The sequence below is a fragment of the Narcine bancroftii genome, chromosome 6, assembly GCF_036971445.1.
Source record: "Narcine bancroftii isolate sNarBan1 chromosome 6, sNarBan1.hap1, whole genome shotgun sequence".
NCBI lineage: Eukaryota > Metazoa > Chordata > Chondrichthyes > Torpediniformes > Narcinidae > Narcine > Narcine bancroftii.
In genome coordinates, this window is record NC_091474.1 from 130,615,597 (window position 1) to 130,636,675 (window position 21,079).

At 46.4% G+C, this 21,079-nt stretch overlaps 2 protein-coding genes across 6 annotated transcripts in view; both read right to left on the bottom strand.

The window, feature by feature from the left end:
* LOC138736489 (protein eyes shut homolog) overlaps positions 1 to 18,301 on the bottom strand; it is a 42,829-nt gene extending 24,528 nt beyond the window's left edge. The window contains exons 1-4 of one of the 5 annotated variants that reach the window (XM_069886114.1): positions 17,537 to 18,301; positions 14,885 to 15,029; positions 4,021 to 4,195; positions 209 to 381 (exon numbers count right to left, since the gene is read on the bottom strand). In XM_069886114.1, coding sequence (XP_069742215.1) covers positions 209 to 381; positions 4,021 to 4,195; positions 14,885 to 15,029; positions 17,537 to 17,788 — 745 coding nt within the window. In that variant the 5' untranslated portion in view covers positions 17,789 to 18,301. The other 4 variants (XM_069886109.1, XM_069886112.1, XM_069886110.1 and 1 more) reach the window with 4 other exon arrangements.
* Positions 18,302 to 18,954: 653 nt separating this feature from the next.
* The window catches only part of eys (eyes shut homolog), a 986,043-nt gene continuing 983,918 nt past the window's right edge, over positions 18,955 to 21,079 (bottom strand). The window contains exon 35 of the mRNA XM_069886108.1: positions 18,955 to 19,655. Coding sequence (XP_069742209.1) covers positions 19,369 to 19,655 — 287 coding nt within the window. The 3' untranslated portion in view covers positions 18,955 to 19,368. The remainder of the gene's footprint in view (positions 19,656 to 21,079) is intronic.

Below are 21,079 nucleotides of genomic sequence, written 5' to 3' on the forward strand. Positions count from 1 at the left end.
GAATTAGAAGAGAGTTAAGTTGTTAATAGTAATAAGTTAAAGTTTGATCCTGTTTTAACATTTAAAGAAAATTAAAAGTAACTTTTGTTTAAGTAACTATTTGTCTTGATGAATTTCTGATGCTGCTGGGTTTCGGGGTCCTCTGGGCCCATAAAATGCCTTTCAGCATTGATTGATGACAGTTTTAGTGTGTGTCGAGTGGACTTACCTTTGTCACAGAGGATCCCCGTGGTGCCCAAAGGACAACGGCAGGTGTAACCCTCAGGCAATGTGATGCAGAGAGATCCGGGGGCACACTGGTGTGGAGGCTTGTGCTCAGGATCACACACATTGATAGTCTCTGTGCAAAACACTCCCTTCCACCCTGGGGCACACTGACAGCTGCATTTCAAAAAACAAATGCCTCAGCTTCAGAATAAGCAAACACAATATGACACAGTTGTTCAGCATCAGACATATTTAGAGATATGGAGCCATCCAGCTCAGAAACAGGACATGTCTGTCCATGGTCTCATGGACTGCCAGATTGAGACCACCCGCAGATTGGAGGAATAACACCTCATCTTCTGTCCAGGCACCCTCCAACCAGATAGCATTAACATCAACTTCTCTGGTTTTCATTAAACCCCCTGCTTCCCTTCTTCTTCTCCCATCGCCTTCCCCCAGTGTGCTCTCTCTTCCCTTTTTCCTCTGTCTTCCTTCACAGAGCCAAAATAATCCTTACTTTTCCTCTTATCATATCCAATTACTGGCAAGACATTTTGGCTATTGATTTGTTCTCCAGCCCCTGCCATTCTTCAGTCTTTATTCAGATACCTTCTTGCTTTTTGCTTATATGTTGAACAAACGTCAGTGATAGATATTTACCTCCGATGGACACTGGGAAATTGGCTGAGTTCCTCCTGCATTTCAGTGTTTTTTTTCCTGCAGCCCATGTTTCCATTCTGTCTGTCATGTACCTATCTCTCTACTAATAGATCAGGGGCATTCTACGCTCTGGCAATGAAAGGGTTCATGCAGATGATTTTTTAAATGTTGTGGGAGTCCCTGCCTCCACCAGCTACTCACACAGTATGTTCTAGAATCCAACCATCCTCAGGGCGGAAGGAGTTTTCCTCAGATCTCCTCTGAAGCAGTGGACTGGTACAGGGACACCCCCCACCCCCTCCTTACCCCACTGAGAAGGAAAGCCTGGGAGAGGACCCAACAGGGTAGGGGTCCTCAGCAGTAGGCCAGCAAGGGGCTTGGTGGACGAAGGGCTCACACCAATCCATGGGCTGCTAGGGCCAGCTCGCGAGAACCACTTCCTCCTCTGAGTAACACTTAATATTCTATCTGGGCATTCTCTAACCAGAAGGCATTAATATTGACCTCTATTTTCCATTAGGCCCGTCCCCTGGTCTCTCTCTTCCTATGTGTTTACTTCCACCATGGTGCCTACAGATTTTCATGATTTACTTCTACGGATGTCTACCGACATTCTCTCATACCTTGATGAAGGGCTCTATCCCGAAACGCTGGTTCTGTATGTTTACCTTTGCTACATAAAGGTCACTGTCTGACCTGCTGAGTTTCTCCAGCGTTTTGTGTTTTTACTTCTACCAGTGTCTCCAGATTTTTGTGATTTACTCCTCTCTCCGTCTCCTTTCCTCCAGCTCTCCACTCCCTTTCATCTCCATTCAGAGAACGATCCCTTCCTCAACCTGTCACCTCAGCTTTTTTCTCTTCTGCCCACCCACCTAGATCCAACTATGACCTCTGTGGGCCTGTGACCCCACCACCCCCCCTTCCACTGTTCTACTCAGGCACCTGCCTGCTTTTTACTCATACCTTGGTGAAAGGCTCAGGTCCAAATGTTGGTTATGTACCTTTATCTACATAAAGAATGCTGAATGACTTTCTGAGTTTCTCCGGCATTTTCGTATAAACTACAATTGCAGTGTCTGCAGACTTTCTTGTTTAACTCCTCCTCTGCAGCTGCCTCCTACTCTCCGTAACTCTGCAGTTGCACGGCCTCCTGTCTAGTCCAGCTGTGAACCTTGAGAGCTCCATGTCCGAGACCCCCTCCACAACTCCTGGTTCCAAACCAAATATGATTCAGAACCTGTCACCACCTAAGGTCCTTTGCAAGCCCTGTTTGCCATTGACACCCTCACGGATTTCCTTCCCATAACTGGTTCCCAGAAGCTGGTCACTATGCTGCGGCCTGGTGTGAGTCCTTCTTTTGCCAAGCCCTGCACTGGTCCTCTGCTGAGGTCCCCTACCTGTAGAGTCCTCTCCCAGGCTCCTTCTTCTCAGTGGGGTAGGGGAGGAGGGGCTGGGGAATGTTCTCCCGCTTTGATGCCCTGCACTGGTCCACTGTTCTCTCGGAGCCACAACCTCAAGGTATGGAATGCCGAGCAAGGGTGCTGAAATCTTGGGGTGGACCTCCGTGGAGAGATGAGATGCTGCTCCTTGAGTTTATTCAGGATACAAGACAACGTTATGGTCATGAAATAAAATGGAAAATGAAATTTCCTCTAGTCTGCCGTAAGTTAAAGAGTCGCCATCACTATTGCCTGGTGCCCCTTACAGTAAGAGAAAGAGTCCTTTCAGAGTCATTGTGCGTCTGTGGATTCACCTCCAGTGCTCCCACAGCCTCTGCAGCCGCAAAGGTCCCTATTCTATCTGTTGCAATCCAGATCCAAACTTTTTATATGGTCAGGATGACTTCAGTGCCTGAGGCCCTTTGGGAACCCTTCTTGCCCTCAACACTCTCTAGAATCCTGGTTCCCATGAGCCAGACTCCAGCAACCTGCAGCCTGCGTGGATCTATAGACTGCAAGTCGTCAGAGCCCACAGCCTGTGAGGGTCCATCAACTGGCTGCTGAGCACCTTGCTAGCCTGCTGCTGTGGTCACCGACCTGTAGGGTCATCTCCTATGCTTCTCCTCATTGGGGTGGGGGGGGGGTGTTATCCCCATTTCTGGTACCCTGCACTAGTCCACTGCTCCCCTGGAGTCTGCAACCCCTCAAGGCCACTACCAGCACAGGCGTCGCCACCTTTGGTTCAGACCCTGTGTTGCAGGATTTTAAGTAACAACACAGTCTGCTCCTTTAACAGGCCATTTGAAGCCAGTACAGAGCTCTGGCATTAGGACAAGGTGATGAATCCTACAGAGGATTCCGCTACCTGTTCACCCCTGGTGCCCAGCAGGTGGCAGTGCCATTCATTTTTTTTGAGTAATGTTGTAGTGATCTGGAAAACAAAGAGGTGATTCCCTATTTTTTTGTTCCTCCCGCAGCTGTAGCTGGACATTTCCACTTCAATGTGACTCGTTTTTTGGGGTCCACTGGACTTGCTGTCTCATGGTGCCAGCAACCAGGGATGAACCCCAACCTCCACTCACTGTCTGTGGAATTTGCATGTTTTCCCTGTGATCCAGCCAAGCATTGTGGTTTCTTTCCACATCACAGGAACATGTGGATTGTGGGGTTAAATGTCAATTGCCACTGGTGCAGACGTGAGCGATAGAATCTGGGGAGAGCTGAGGGGTGGGGGGGAGCATGGTAAAGTGGGACGGGGGCATGATGGATGGGTGTGGACTAAAGGGTCGAAGGTTGATTGTGGGCCCTCACTCAGCCTTGATGACTTGGATCTCGTATTTTTTATATCTCTTTGAACTGTATGTGTTTATAAATTATAATAATAATAAAAAGATTGAAAAAGAAAAGAAAAAGACTTGGATCTCTGTCCTGTCATACCTCTCCAACCCCCGTTCTTTCCACCTCCCCCTCTCTGCAATTTAAAATATATGAATCCTTGTTTTCAGGGTTCTGATGAAGATCCCTTCAGCTTTGCTGCTCTCCATTGCAGGTCTTTGTTAAAAGGAGGCTGAAAATGAAGGCGGTCTGAACCGGCACAATCTCGTGCACTGACTGTGCAAGAATGTGGGTGCAACTTTGCAAAAACTGGCAGAGCTCTCCCCTTTCACAAACAAGTTCATATTTCAAACAATTCTCGGGTACATGCAGTACTTACTAGGTGGTAGAAGCTTTGTCCACACATGTACCCCCATTCCTACACTTCATCTGATCACACAACGAAACTCTGCACTGGCCCACATTCCGGCCCACGTTAGGACGTCCCACTGGAATGCCAGGCATTCTAAACTTTCTGTCCTTGTCCGTCCGAACCACCAACTCATAAATACAACCTGCAACAAACAGTGCAAAATAAAAGTCTCATTTTGACAATTGTTTTACTGGTTAAAGAAAGCACACTTACATTGGTTATGTTTTGCAATCAAATTAAATGTTCATATTCCTGAAAAATTTGATAGAGAATTGAGAATCTCAAAGCTGGTTTTACCTTAAGGATTATATTATAAGGACAACTTACAGAAAGTTGGTTTGAAGACCAAACATTCGTAGAGATCTGAGCATATTTCCTCTTATGGATGTAGAGCACACATGTCAAACTCTGGCCCGCGGGCCAAATTTGGCCCGCGATATAATTATATTTGGCCTGCAAGATCATTTCAAAAATGTATTAGAGGTGGCCCGCCCTGCAGCGAGAGCCGATGCTGTTTTTTGGTAATGTCACCCCCACCATCCTCCCCCTTCATTGCACATCCTTCCCCATTGTAACACGAGAAATTGTAACACGAGAAGTCTGTCGATGTCATCAGCTGGCAAGCCGGTTGGAAGGCTCCCCGCACAACCAGTCACTTCTCCCACCTGTCGAGCAGTGCGGCGGATGGGCGAGCGTCTGTGATTTTCTGTCGGCGCGACGAGCATGGCAGGCTGCGCACGGCCCCCGGGCAGCGCGAGCCCCGCGCGACTGGCACCGGACGGCCCTTCCACAGCGCGAGAGCACTTCTCCCGGTCGCCATGGCCTTCAGCGCTTGCACCCGCGCGGACCCCAGGGACGGCTGGTTCGGCCCTGCACGTGAAGAGAGAGATGGTGGCTGTCCGCAAAGGCTGATCGGCAGCGCGCTGGGCCTGAGTGGGTGGGTAAGCAGGGGTGGGCAGAGGGTGTAGGTGAGGAGTAATGGGCAGGGGAAGTTATGGTGGTGCGAGGGGCAGTTAGAGGGAGGGATGAGTAGAAGGAGGGGTGGATAGGGAAGAGGTAAAAGGGGAGGGGCAGGGCGAGTATGGGAGGGGTGATTAGAGGGTGAGAGACGGGTAGAGGGAGGAACAGGTTGAGGGGAGAGGCAGTAGAGGGGCGTGTATAGGATGGGGTGGGTAGAGGCAGAGCGAGTGGAGTGAGGGGTGAGTAGAGGTTGGGTAAAGGACTGGTCAGGTAGAGGGATGGTGGGTCGAGAGTGAATAGAGGCCTAGAGCCTGAGGAGTGAGCAGGAAATGCTGAGTCCTGATGCAGGCCAAAATGGACACAGCCTGTGAATGCTGACTACATCTCCACAGGGACCAAATAGGTTTCCCTCAGGTCAAGCAAAGGGTGAACTTGAGCTACCTACTCCTGACCTGTAACATTATCCTCCTAAAGTTATATCCTAAAGTTTAACATTACATATGTTGAAAGAAGAGAAAACATGCAGATGTTGTTGAAAATTTTCAATAAATATTTAGTTCGGCCCTCGACTTAGTCCAAGTTTTTAATTTTTGCCCTCCGTGAATTTGAGTTTGACACCCCTGATGTAGAGGAAACAAGGGGAATACTTCCCAGAATTAACCAATTCAGCACACAGTTCTCTACACAGAGGAGCATGGAAAATCCCACTCCAGAGACAAGTACTAAAATCCACACAGCAGCCAGGGCTGCATGGACAGAGAGCCACCTCACAGATTAGATCTTAAATTGAGGTTAAAGGCCTCAGGTCCATGGGAATATTTTCAAGACAAACCACCCTGCATAAACCTTCCATCAGAACTGGCCAAGTACTGATGCAGATGACAAAGACTTCACATTAAGCTCCCTTTTAAGTTCCTGTCAAGAGTTCTGAATAGTCATCTACTGCAACATAACCTCTGCTTCTGTCCTTCTCTGATGTCACATGATATATTTACCAGCACTTTCTTTCATTTATTTCATATTTCTGCTAATTTCTGTGTTTTGTATCTCATGGTTCCAGCATTCTTTTTCCTTTTCTCTCGACTGGTCTCAGTAATTCCACTCAGCCCACCCCCATCCCGACGACACTCCTTCAGAGAGCTGAGGTTAACAAGCATTTATCGCCCTCTCATAGGTGGCTCCAACAGCATTCTTGTTGTCAAGTGGCATTTGACATGTAAAAAGCTAATGCACAGTTGAGGGATCATGATCAAGTTGCTGAAGCCAGACGGCAGCTCTCAGACACTCCTTTACTTACCCCTTACCCCACCAAACAACATACCATCTCCCTCCCACAGCCTCCAACCTCATTGTTTAGCAACCCACACTGCCTGATTCTACCACCTACCCAAGATCCACAAACCCAATTGTTCTGGTAGACCCATTGTTTCCACTTACTGAACTGGTATTATCTTATCTGGCCTCCATTTTTTTGTCCCGGTCCAGTCCCTTCCTACCTACATCCGTGATACCTAATATGCCGTCCATCATTTTATCAACTTCCAATTCTCTGAAATCAACTGCATAATTTTCACTATGGATGTTTAATTTTTCTACACTTCCATCCCCCAAGCCCTTAGCTTGTTTTTGAACAATAGACCCAATCAGTTCCCCCTCCACCACCAATTTCCTCTGCCTGGCAGTTTTCACCCTCAATAAATTCTCCTTTGACTCATCCCACTTTTTCCCAGTCAAAGGGATAGTGGCCTTTTTGTTGGCAATGTAGAGCAATCCATGCTACAAGCCTGCACAGGCAAGGCTTTTCAATTCTTTTCCCGCTACATCGACAACTACATTGGTGCATCCATAATGACCTTATCAACTTTATCCACTTTGCTCCTCCTTTTACAACAAAAAGTAGCTTCCCAACTACTGCTATCAACTCAGCCCTTCACCCATTTCCCACACATTGGCCCAGAAATGCCTTTGCCTCTAGACTTAATAAGGACAATATTACCCTGGTCTTCACCTACATCCCACCAGCCACCGTAACCAACATATTATCCTGCACAATTTCCATCAGCTACAACACGATCCCACCACTAGACACATTTTCCCCTCTTGCCCCATCTCCGCTTTCTGCAGGGAACCATGCCTCCATGACTCCCTCGTCCACCCATCCCTTCCCACTAATCATCCCCTGTGATAGCAGGAAGCGATACACTTACACCCACACCTCCACCCTCATCACCATCCTACTGCTTCCGGTGCTTCAGTTGTAGCCTCCTCTACACCAGAGAGACTGGACATAGACTGGGAGATTGTTTCAATGAGACTTTCACTCAGTCCACAGCAATAGTGGGGGTGTCCCAGTGCCCATCCAATTCAATTCTGCGGCCCACTCCCATGCCGAGATGTCAGACCATGATCTCATGATCAATTTGAGGAGCAACACCCAATATTCCATCTGGGCACTCTCAAACTGGATGGCACTAACATTGACTTTCCCAGTCTCCATTTTGTCTCCCTCTCTTCCTCCTTTCCTCTAACTCTCCACACCCTTCCCTCTCCATTCAGGGAGCTATCCCGTCTCTCATCACCTCAGCTGATTTTCTCTTGTGCCCTCCCATTCATAAAGACCTATGACCTCTGGCTTGTGCCTCTCCTCCTGCCCTCCCCCCCACCATTTTGCTCATACCTTGATGAAAGGCTCAAGCTCAAAGCGTTGTTATGCACCTTTATCTGTGCTATATAAAGAACGCTGCGTGACTCTGAATTTCTCCAGCATTTTTGTGTGAACTTCAATCACAGAATTTGAAGATTTTTTTGTTTAACTCGAGTTGGATAAATGAGTCTTTTTTCAGGTTGGGACAATTGAACTAAGGGCTTGGCTCCTGGTCCTCAGTTATTTACTGTTTGTATGAATGACCTAGAGGAGAGGGCATACAAACCCACCAATGACATTGTTGGGCACTATCAGTTGCCCCAATAATCCCAATGACAAAGACTTGAGGGGAACGATAGGCTTTATTGCACAGAAGGCTTGAGCTGGCCCGGATTCAAACTAGGGAAGTGCAGGGAAGGGAAAGGTGGCCTGACCTTTATGGCCTGGGTCCCAGGAGAGGAGTCCAGGTAAGAATGTCATCAGGGGGCAGGCCAGCCCAAGCCAATTAGCATATACAATCCATACCATTACAGACATGAAAATAGGTGGAACCTGTTTGGATATAGCAAGGAAGAATTTCGGTACATGTGGACAATGTAATTATGATTATAAGTTCATTCTCATGATCAATTATCAAAGGGAAGTTATAACTGCCACAGGATATAAATAAATTGCGTGTGAGGGCAAATGCTTGGCAAAAGTGTGAGGCCAAGTACTTTAGTGAGAAACATCAAAAGGTCGATTATTATCTAACTGGAGATACAACAAGCGAAGGATGTTCTGAGGAATCTAGGTGTTCGAGTGCATGAATCGCCAAAGGTTAGCTGGCAGCCACAGAAAATGGTTAGAAAGACAAATCGCACGTTGGCCTTTATTGCAAATAGGTCATTTTTTTCCAATAGGGAAGCTGCGATACAATTGTACAGGATGTAGGCAAAGCTACACCTCGAGTACTCATACAGTTTGGTCCTCTTTCCAAAAAAAAACATTGGAGACAGGCCAAAAGAGATTCACCCTCACCAGGCCAAATGTGTGGGTTGCTGTATGACAATAAGCTGAGTTTATATTCCATCGAGCTTTGAAGAATCACGGACTTTCTTGTTGAAACATGTGAAAACCTAAGGGGTCTGCAAGATCCATTTCAGGACATTTCAAGAGTGGAAGAGTCTGAAATGAGGGGAAATAAAGGTTCACACATTTATAAGGTAGATGTATTTTTGAAAGATCAGAGAACTGAGGGCCATGAGGAACTGGCACAGAAGAATATTTAGTCCTGGGATAGATCAGCCATGACTGTGAGGCTGACTGCTCCCATTTTATTGTGTTCTGTATGCACCACACACAAAAAAAGATTTGCTATGTTGTCCCAGAGCCAGGAGGTCACTGCAGGAGTTCCTCAGGGCACTGATATAGATTAACTAATGAGATGCTTCATGATTTATCAGCCCGGAATCCCATGAGTTGATAAATGGCAAGTTACATTTATATCACACACATCTTATAACTGCACCATCTAGTGTTTGATATTTCGGTGGTGTTATGTATATACTGTTCTGTGCTGTCCTGTGTATAAGTGGCTGTCCCGCCCACTGATGACTCAATCCCCTGTAACCCCCCCCCCCCCCCCCCCCCCGTGACCTGGCCATAAAGGGCAACCTCCCTACCCCCTTCTATTCTTTCGAGCACATGGAGTTGGGCCCACTGAAATCTAATGTGCATTAAAGCCTATCGTTCCTCACTCAGCCTTTGGAGTCATTGATAGTGAGTATCAATTTAATACACATTAATTTTCCACATGGGACGGACAATCTGCTGAGACCGACTCGAAATCAATTCACAAACATCCGGAGCTGCTGAATGGTACAGGCAGTGGATCACCTGCTTCACAAACCCTTGAAGTTGCAGTGCGCCTGGTGGACTCTGATGAGAAGAAACTCAAGGTCCTGCAAGCTAGAGTGGACCACCAAGCATACCTGGCGATCCGGAGCTGCACGACCTACCCAGAGCCCATGGCTGAGCTCTGCAATCTCTACTGACCCTGGATGAATGAAGTGTTGATTGGTCTACAGCCCCCCCCCTCCATGTCCATAGCACAGTGTGTGGAGGAGCTGGTCCGAGATACCTGCATGGCTGGAGAGTGGTCTGACTGCATTCTTCAGCAACTGCTCGAGGAGGACCAGCTGCCCTTGGAAAGAGCCTTCCAGCTTGACTCTGCCCAATGCAACACCGACGAGATCACCTGTAAGAACGGGGCCTCCACGTGCAGACTGAGGGCACCACCCTGTTGGGACCCGGCATCACAGACTGCCTTCAAGATAGCAAGCCACGACCCCACCGCTGCCTGATCGGACACCCAAGGTGCCACTTTTGCAGCCCGACTCTGTCCAGTTAAGGAGGCAATCTGTTTGGGATGCGGGAAGAAGGGACATTACCAGCGTGTCTGCAAGTCCAAACCCTCCTGAGTGAGCAGTGTGGCATTGACGTCACATCCGGCCCTGAACAGCTCGATCTCGTGCATGACTCGGGAGTTTCCATCTTACCTAACGTCTCCTCCACCCTCCTGGATGATGTCCTTCTTCCTTTTTCCACCGATGTGACAGCGTGGTCAACATGGAGGCCGCCATCTTACTGGTCAGGCTTCCCCTCTGACAGTGATGACGATGACCCGATCCTGGCCTCCATGACACTGAACCAGACAGCCCTCATCCGATCGCCCACTCGATGATGGAGATCGAGGTAAATGGGAAAAGAACGAACTGTCTGTTTGACAGTGGAAGCACAGAGAGCTTCATCCACCTGGAAACTCTCTCTCTCTGTCAGAAACCATGAGCGGCACCAACTCTATGGCTGCAAAGGGCCAATCCGCTGAGATCAGGGGGTACTGTGTAGTGCCATTAATGATGGGGGATGAATGTTATGATCACTTTCATTTACTTGTGATGCTGCAGCTCTGTGCACCGATACTCCTGGGCCTTGACTTCCAGAGCCAGTTTAGGAATGTGATGATAGCGTTTGGAGTGGCCATAACAGTACACTACCCCCAACTTACTGCCCCCTCCCCCCTGCAGCCGGCCCCCGCCTGTGGCCTCTCCGCTCTCCGCATATCCTCTCCATCACTATTAGAGAACCTGACCCCGGACTGCTGGCCCATCACGACGAAAAACAGGCGCTATAGTGCCGAGGACAGGGCATTTATAAAATCCGAGGTGCAGCGACTCTTGGAGGAGGGGATCATAGCTCCCAGTTCGAGCCCGAGGAGACCCAAGTCGTGGTGGTCAGGGGCGGGAGCAAACCCTGTATGGTGATCGTTTACAGCCAGATGGTCAACTGCTTCACTCAGCTAGATGCTTATCTCCTCCCCCGGATAGCTGATATGGTCAATAAAATAGCCCAGTACAAAGTATACTCCATAATTGACCTGAAGTTGGCGTACCACCAACTCCCCCTTCGCCCAGGGGTCTGCAAATACACGGCCTTCGAAGCAGATGGGAGACTCTATCACTTCCTCAGGGTGCCCTTTAGAGTCACCAACAGGGTCTCAGTGTTCCAGAGGGAGATGGATCGGATGATAGACAGGCATAAACTAATGGGGACATTCCCCTACTTTGACAATGTCACCATCTGCGGCCATGACCAGCAGGACCACGATGCAAACCTGGCCAAGTCCCTTAATCTGACATAACAAGGAGAAGTGTGTGTTTAGTACCACTCGCCTGGCCCTCCTTGGATGTGTCGTGGCACAGAGGGTCATTGCCCCTGACCCCAAGGCCCCCAAATGGAGCTCCCGATACCACACAACTTCAAGATGCTGCAACGGTGCCTGGGGTTTTCTTACTATGCCAAATGGGTGCCCAATTATGCCGATAAAGCCTACCCCTTAGTAAGGTCTACAAGCTTCCCCTTATTGGCAGAAGCCTGGGCGACATTCGACCAAATCAAAGGAGACATAAGTAAAGCCACAATGCACGCTGTGGACGAATCCATCCCATTCCAGGTGGAGAGCGATGCCTCCTACTTCACACTGGCTGCCACTCTCAACCAGGCGGGCAGGCCTGTAGCATTCTTTTCCTGCGCCCTCCACGGCCCCGAAACACGACACTCCCCAGTCAAGAAGGAAGCACAGGTGATCGTTGAGGCCGTGCACCACTGGCATCACTACCTGGCCAGGAAAGATTTACCCTGCCAATGGACCAAAGGGCCATCGCCTTCATGTTTAAAACAAAACTGCAGGGTAAGATCAAGAATGACAAAATCCTGAGGTGGAGAATCAAACTCTCCACCTATAACTACGATATCCTGTACCAGCCAGGCAAAATCAATGATCCCCCAGATGCCTATCCCGGGAGAAGTGTGCCAGCATGCATCGACAGCCTCCAGTCCATCCATTTTGACTCTTCCATCTTGAAATCACGAGGTTGTTCCACTTAATAAAAGTCCGGAACCACCTGTACTCCATTGAGGACGTCGGGTCCCTGATCAGACACTGTCGAGTCTGCGCGGAATGTAAACCGCAGTTCTTCAGGCCTGACAAGGCACACCTCAAGGCCACATGCCCCTTCAAATGACTGTGTTGATTTCAAGGGTCCCCTGCCTTCGACCAATAGGAACGTCTATTTCCTTAACGTCATAGAAGAATTCTCCAGATTCCTGTTTGCCATACCCTGTCCCGACATGACCTCTGCCAGTTATCAGGGGACTCCACAGCATATTCACCCTCTTCGGGTACCCAGACTATATCCATGGTGATCAGGGTCCTTATTCATGAGTGACGAGGTGCAGCAGTACCTGATGACTAGAGGCATAGCCACTAGAAGGACCACAAGCTATAACCCAGGGGAAATGGCCAGGTGGAGCGAGAAAATGCCACCGTTTGGAAGGCGATCCTGGCCCTTAAGTCAAAAGGCCTAGCATGTCTCACTGGCAGGAAATCCTGCCAGAGGCGCTCCATGCCATCCGATCCCTCCTATGCACTGCTACAAATATGACTCCACATGAACGCGTGTTTTCCTTCCCCAGGAGGTCGGCGACTGGAACCACACTGCTGCCCTGGCTCTCATCTCCAGGACTGGTCCTTCTGAGGAAACACGCGAGGGTCCATAAGATTGACCCATTGGTGGAAGAGGTGCAGCTCCTGCATGCTAACCTGCAATATGCTGATGTGCAGTACCCCAACAGCCATTATGACCCAGTCCCTGACCGGGACCTGGTGCGTGCCGAAGACACCCACCCACTCCCGGACTCCACACACACACATTGTTCCCCACAGGGACTTGGTTCAGGATAGCGACACCCGCAAGCACACCCACACCACATGCCCGTGACCCTCGGCCAGCTGAGCCGACCACCACGACTGCCCCCACAGACAACCAAACCCCACCCCCTATGGCAACAGCATTGCCCCCCCCCCCCCCCCCGCCTCAGGACACCAGACCAGCAATGGAGCTGACCAGTAAACCACTGCTCTGTGCAGGTCACAGGGGCAAAGGAAGCCACCTGACCGGCTGAATCTCTCAGACTGGGTCTTGTTTTTTAAAGAGGGGATCAATGTGGTGATATGTATATATGGTTCTGTGCTGTTCTGTGTATAAGTGGCTGACCCGCCCACTGATGATTCAATCCCCTGTAACCCCTCCCCTTGTGCTGGCCATAAAGGTCGACCTCCCTACCCCCTTCCATTCATTTCAGCACATGGAGTTGGGCCAGCTGAAATCTAATGTGTATTAAAGCCCATCGTTCCTCCCTCAGCCTTTGGAGTCATCGATAATGAGTATCAATTCCCACCCTGGGAAAAAGACTCTGACTATCAACCAAACTGTGCCTCTTATCAATTTATAGACCTCTATCAGGTAGTTCCTCAGCCTCCAAAGTTTCTGAAAAAAGCAATTTGAATTTGCCCAACCTCTCCAATTAGCCTATACACACCAATCCATGCAAATTCCTGGTGACCTCTTCTGCAACCCCTCAGGTCTCCACTTCCTGCTTGTAATGTGGTGACAAGGGCTGTCCACTAGATGAGCAGAAGCAGACTCCAAATAAAATTCGGGAAGATTACTGTAATTTTCTTCATGTCCATTCAAAGCTCAAATGTATTGTCTGAGTACATACATGAAGTCACATATCACCCCGAGATTCTTTTCCCTGCAAGTTCGGCAGAATGCCTACTTATTGGCAACTCTAAACTTTACTCATGAAATTGATATGTATACAAAAGAGAGAAATGTAAAGAAAGAAAGAAATGTAAACAAACGGATTGTATAATGAAGAAAATAATTCAGTAATAAATAGTAGGCAAAGTAAGAATCCTAAAATGAGTCCCTGATTGAATTTGCTGTTGAGGAGTGTGATGGTGGAGGGTAGCAGCTGTTCCTGAACCTGGTGGTGCGAGTCTTGTGGCACCTAGACCTCTTCCCTGATGGCAGCAGCAAGCAAGGACCGCATGCTGGATGGTGTGGATCCTTGATGATTGCTGCTGCCCTCCAACGGCAGCGTTCCAAAGTATAAGGTTACCCTTTATTTCCTACACTGAGTGGCCTGAAGAGTCTCCAGCACAATTGTGTTTTGCTGCTATAGCATTTTTCAGGACAATTGCTGCTGTTCTATTTTGCTGCATTATCCCCATATTACCACACATTCTCATGAATTTCCCTCGAAGTATCTCCTACTGAACAACTCCAATAAAAAGAATTGCTTGAAACATTAAACTCCTCACAATCTCTGACCTGCTGAGTTGTTCTCCTCTCCTCACGCTCTCTGACCTACTGAGTTTCCCCTCTCCTCACAGTCCTTGACCTGCGGAATTGTTAATTTCGTTTCTATTTCGTCATGACCGCTGGTGATTGAATTAGTGGCTGCCAATAACAGTTAAACAAAGGAAACTAAGGAGATGGTTGTACTTTGTGATCCTGTCAAGAAAATAGCCAGTCATGAAATACTACTTACAGTAAAGTCAATGTTTTGACTAAAACGCTAAAAGTTAGCTTGCAAAAATGAATCAATGCCACCTTGAGCCATGATTCGAGATAAATGGCCTCTTCTCTATTTTGTTGCATTGTTCAGCAGATATTTAGTTCTCAGTTTTATTGATTAAACTACACCTTCAATAAAAATCATCAAATTTCTGCAGCCAAATAAAACATCAAGCTGCTGTGTAAAGACAAATGGTCATTTTATCTCGATTTATGTTCAGATCTCCTACAAAGTTCAATGACAAGAGTGAGAAGAGGTTACCTCGGAAACCATCACTGAAGTGAGTTCCATTTGGCAGAAGTTCTGGGGTGTACTCGCTGTAACCTCCCACATAAAACTGGCTGAAAACATTGAGACCCATTAAAGTCCCAGGGGAAGTGCACGTTTTATTTCTTCGGTTGTCCACCTTCAAACAAACAGTACATAAAAAATTAATGCAAACCATTTACGTGCTTAGTTTTAATGACCTAATTTTTGAGCACATTCAAATTTACCACAATGCTCGCCACTTTGGATCTTGCAAGAGATTACATTGTTCTCTCAGTGCCTCAATACATTATTTTGTAGGATGACAGCAGAAGCCACCAGCAAAGTCACAATTACCATCCTTTGTATCTTAACCTTGCAGCCTCCAACATTCCAGAATCCTGGTGAGATTTTTACAGCGCCTCATGTTGCCAATTCATGTTTTGCATTGTCTACCAATTACTTAAAATGTCAATCCTTCTTTTGGGAAGACTGATGCCTGAAACAGATCACTCGATTAATTTTACTTCCTGTTCTTTCCTCAAAGCTGCTGAGCTTTTACTGTGGCCCTGCTGTAACTGTGCATTTATCTATCTACTGTTGCCTTCCATACAGTGATTTAATCCATAGCATTGGGTTTTTTTCTTGTTGATATTTTCCTTTATCTTTTTAATTGTATATTATAGTATATAATTATACTGTTCAATTTTGCATAATGTAAATTTCAATAAAATATTTTATAAAGAAAAGAAGAATCCAATCATAAAAAACTTACGGTGGGAGAAAGATTTCTTCTCACTTATACAAAGTTTGTGTCTGCTGATTCCTAATCCTACTGTCAGTGGAAATCATTTTACCCTGACTCAGCTCAGTTTTGAAACCTACTAATCTCCCTCTTGACCTGTTCTGATCCCAAAAGAAGCTCCTCCCTTCTCCAGGACCTCCACAGAATTGAAATGAGTCATCCCTCCCGCCCTCCTTCTCAAGGGCTTTGCTTACATCTTCAAGTGGCTCCAAGTTAATTTCATGCGTTAAGCTGCCCAGTTCTTTGTAAATATTCTTTGAGCTATTCTAATGAATTAAAAACCTTGAAACATATCAAAATCTGCGAGACAATAAGAGCATCAACAAAGTAAAACAATTAACAAAAAGTTTCCACTTTCGTTGGAAAGGTGAATGGAATTGTCCTTCTTTTCACAGAATGAAGTGGTAGAGATGAATTCTGGCAAGTCTGGACTCTATCATTGTGACCATCCATAGTTTGAGGGACAGAGAGGAGTGACAGATGTGCTGGCATTTGCCCACCAGAGGTCCTGATAAGTCAAGGCTTAGTTACATGGGAATGCTGCAGTGCCACCAGTTCCTGGTCACAATTGGTGTTTGTCTCTTTGACCAGGTCACTGGGTATAACTTTTACAAATATATTTAAATCATGGCATTCGAGTGAATACTGTAGACTCAGAACTGTTACTGAAGGCGATGTGATCCTTCCAGTCCCGTGTCAGGACTCAAATTGCTTTCTTTCTTTTGAAGTTCTACCACCAATCATTGGTGTGCTTTTCTCACATTGCCATCACCCATTCCTGTTTCACCACCACTGACACTCCTCTCTCCCACCCCATCTAGAGCCCATTAAATTACTCTGTCTAGATGCTAGAAGCATTTGCTATTTCCTCAACCTTTTTATCCATGATATTACTTGGATCAAGGATGCTCCCTTCGCATGAACACAGGTATTGATGCATTCATCAGATCTAGTTAACATTTTACTATTCTGATTGTCTTATGATAATGGAATTGCTCTCTCGTTGTAATAATTGGTTTGGAAAAGCCTCAGACATGTTACGAGGAGAAGCTTTGAGAGCCATCAAAGTTGTCTGTTCTTCTCATGCACATGTGATCTTCTAGGATCACTGTTCAGACCAAAAGGTAAGAGAAGTTCCATCTGTGTGGCTAACACTTCCAAAGTCAAATTCACAGCTCATCCCAAATCGAATAGTAATGAAAGAGAGAGGGGGAGGGGGAAGCCATATGAAATTGTGCTGCTCTGAGAGAATCGTTAATATCATATATTCTCATGAAGTTCAAGTTCATATTTATTGTTATCTGATTGTAATACAACCCAATAATACAGTGCATCTCCAGGACATAGTCCACACAAACACAGACACACAATACACCCTTCGCACAAATGAGATCTATACATAGTAATCCAAAATAAATAAATATGAAAATAATTTACGAGTTTCACGGGTTGTTCAACAGTCTCACCATCCACAGGAAGAAGCTGTTTCCCATTTGGCAGTCCGGTAGTGTCTCAGAGATACTGCGGACTGCATGATAAGGGTCCTCAACGATTCTCTTTTTTCTTTGGCTTGGCTTCGTGGACGAAGATTTATGGAGGGGGTAAATGTCCACGTCAGCTGCAGGCTCGTTTGTGGCTGACAAGTCCGATGCGGGACAGGCAGACACGGTTGCAGCGGTTGCAGGGGAAAATTGGTTGGTTGGGGTTGGGTGTTGGGTTTTTCCTCCTTTGCCTTTTGTCTGAGCCCTCTTTAAACACCATTCCCTGTAGATGTTATTGATAGATTCAAGTGATCTTCTACATAGCTTTAGTCACCTCCAACCTTTACTAACCTCCAATATGACGCTTTACAGCTAACGTACCACATGATGCAGCCAGTTTGGACACTCTCTGATGTGCTCCTGAAAAACGTTGTTAGGATGGTGGCGGGTAGCCTCGCTCTCCTCAGCCAATCTTAGGAACTGTAAGTGGTGCTGCGCCTTCCTGACTAATGAGGAGGTGTTGTGAATCCAAGATAGGTTGTCCTTTAAATGGACCCCAAGAAACTTTGTGTTCCTCACTCTTTCTACGACGGAGCCATTGATATGTAGTGGGCAGTGGAAGTCCACAATCATCTCTTTTGTCTTGTCCACATTGTTACACCTGCACCAGTATAACACGCCTTTCAACCCCTCTAATGCAATGCATCATTGTTGCTGATGACCATTGTGACACCCTCCTTTGTGTCATCAGTGAACTTGATGATGCGTTTGGGGCTGAACCTGGCAGTACAGCAGCTTGAGCAGTAGTGGGCTGAGCATGCAGCCCTGTGGGCACCAGTGCTCAGTGTGATGGGACTTGAGGTTTTGCTGCCAACCTGTACCGACTGTGGTCTTTTAATCAAGAAGTCCAAGATCCAGTTGCAGAGAGGGATACTGAGACCCAGCGAAGGTTTCATCCACCAGCTTCTGAGGTATGATTTTGTTGAATGCTGAGCTGAAGTCAATGAACAACAGGTATATGAGGCATTGTTCTCTCAGTGGGTCAGGATAGAGTGGAGGGTCAGGGCTATTGCATCGTATATGGATCAGTTTGGCTGATAGTCAACTTGGGTAAGTCCATTGTTGCTGGTAGATGCGCTTTGATGCACTCCATTACCAGTCACTCAAAGCACCTCACGATCGTGGAGGTCAGTGCCACTGGACAGTTGTCATTTAGTCCAGCTAACGTTGCTCTCCTGGGCACTGGGATGATGGTGGCTGCCTTGAATCCTGTGGGGACAATGGACTGGTGGAGTGAGATATTGTAGAGGTCTTATAGATCCTAAGTCAGCTGGACTGCACAGTCTCTCAGCAACTGACCAGGTATATTATCTGATCTTGCTGCTTTGTGTGGGTTCACCTCAGCTGTGGCTATGCAGGGTCCTGTTCTTCAGGAGGGATGGGGCATTCTTTGGCATTCATGTTGTTTTCCACATCGAACCATGCATTGAAGGTGTTCAGCTTGCCAGGAAAGGAAGCATCATTGCCACTGACCTGCAAGATCGACTTGTGCTCCATTATGGTTTTAGCACTTTGCCGCATGCACCTTGTTTCACCAATATTACACAGTTTTTAAATTAAAAAAAATTTAGACATATAGTTCGGTAATAGGCCATTTTGGCTCATGAATCTGAACTGCCCAATTTACACCCCATTAACCTACACCTCCGGGTCATTTTGAACAGTGGGAGTAAATGTCTAACAAATATTTCAGGCATTCCAAACTGTTCAGATGCCATGGAACATTTTCACTGTTTGAATTGGAAGCATTGTTTATTGTCATGTGTACCAAGTATAGAGGAAAACTTTTTTTATGTGCCGTCCAGACTAGTCAATTCATATCACAGATAATACAATCACAAATAAATAAACAACAATGGAGGGCATAACGTTACAGTGTGCAGAGTATAGAGAAAAGTACAGATTAAAAACAGTGTAAAACCATTATCTTTTGCCAGTGAGAGACCCATTTAAGAGTCTGAAGTTGGTGCAAAAGAAGACATTTTTTCTTCGTGTTAACCATATCCCAATCACTTGGTCCATCACTATCTCACAATAAGGCTTGGTATACTTCTGTATCTCTCTCAGGGTCCATCACATTCAAGAACAAATGAAGCATGTGACTGGCCAAGAGCTCTTGACTAACACCCAATCTTGTAACCACACTACTCTTCTTAAGTAATTTGGATACTTTCAGAACGCTCTGCTTGAATTTGTAGGTTCTGAGAGGAGCCAACTATTTGATGATTTTGACCAGATGCTTCCTCTCTTCTCTTCATCACCTTGTTACCAACCTTCAGCCATCCAGTTCTGAGAAATCTTCCCAAGTGGACAACGTGCATCTCGAGGAGTTGGTCCAATGGCTCACTGACAATCACGCAGGTGCCAGATCCCAAATTAAAGCTGTAAACCACCCTTCCATTTTGTACGCCCAGGACAAGGAAATCATCTCCTTTCAATCCTGGGGATAGAAAGAGAGATGAGGTGAGTGAAAGATTACGAGACTTAGCACATGGATCAGAACATTCCTGCACTGGACCCTTGGTTCCCTTGGTTACCTACAAACGTGATCTCTGCCTTAAATAAGGGTCTAATAAGGAGTAAAATATATGTAGAAAAAACATCATGAGCTTTCTGTTAAACCACACGATGGGCAGATCTGGATGAAAGAGAGGCTGCACCAGCTTTCTGGAGATGAAAGACACATAATTTTCACCCCAAAGCATTCTTATCCTGGTGAGGATGACATGAGGTTTGTTGAATGTGTGAGGTTGCAGACCCTTTTTGCCCACCTGAAGGGGCTGCTCCTCAAATTCTGGTTGGATTTCAGCCCCAGGTTGAGGGCGTGGGGACAGCTGACTGCTTTCCTGCCTTTCGGGGATATGTCCGGGCCCGTGCGGAGTTGGAACGGGAACATGCAGTGTCCAAGTGGACTGTGGCCGAGTTCAGGGAACTGTGGGCTCCCCAGGGGATCGCGCGAGTGGTTGATAATGTTTTAATTTTTTTTATCTAGCTCTAATCTGGTCCACTTTAGTTTTTCCCTTGTTTGATAAAAAGTTTTATCAAGTTTTAATTTGACGTGCAATACTGTGTAATAGAGAGGTGGTCGTAATGACTGCTTCTCACGGTTTTGTTGCCACATATTATGGTGGTTTTTGGTTTTAGTTGTAGCTCTATGTGTGTTTTGTGTTTGTAATGTTGTAGTTTGAATAAAGTTTGTAGGTTTAAAAAAAAGGTAATAGTGACCGATAGAACAGACAATGTGGCAAGTTTGGAATTTGTCTTCATGAATTAATTTTAAAGCAAAACAAAATTAATTCAATTTCAGCACAAATAAATTAAAAATGGTTCTTTTTATAGAGTCATGCATCAAGCCCAAATGGACAACTTCAGTTGCCAGGATCCTTGTGAAAACTGAATTATAATTGAAGACAATAAATGGTATAAATGTCAATGTACCAAACTTGGTCTGGTTGGTGTAATTCTTGGGTCTGAATCAAGTTGTCATGGATTCATGTCCCACTCCCAACAAAGCCATAAAATAATTTCTGTGCAGTTCTGATGGACGTTGCACTGTTGAAGGTGGTGTTTTTTGGGCAAGATGTCTTGTCTGTCTTCTCGGGTAAAAGCCCATGGCTCTGTTTCAAAGACGAGTGGGAGATATCTTCCATGTGTCCTGAACCATATTTTTACCTCACTGAAAAGGAAATTATTTAACCAATTTCATACTATTCCTTAAAAGGAGATATCTCTGCCCATACTTCCAACATCTTACCCATGATCACACTTCAAATGAGGTTCATTAGCTGTGAAGCCCTGAGTTATCCTGAGATACTTCAATGCAATATGAATCAAAGAAAAATTAATGGCATTGCTGCCAGAGTT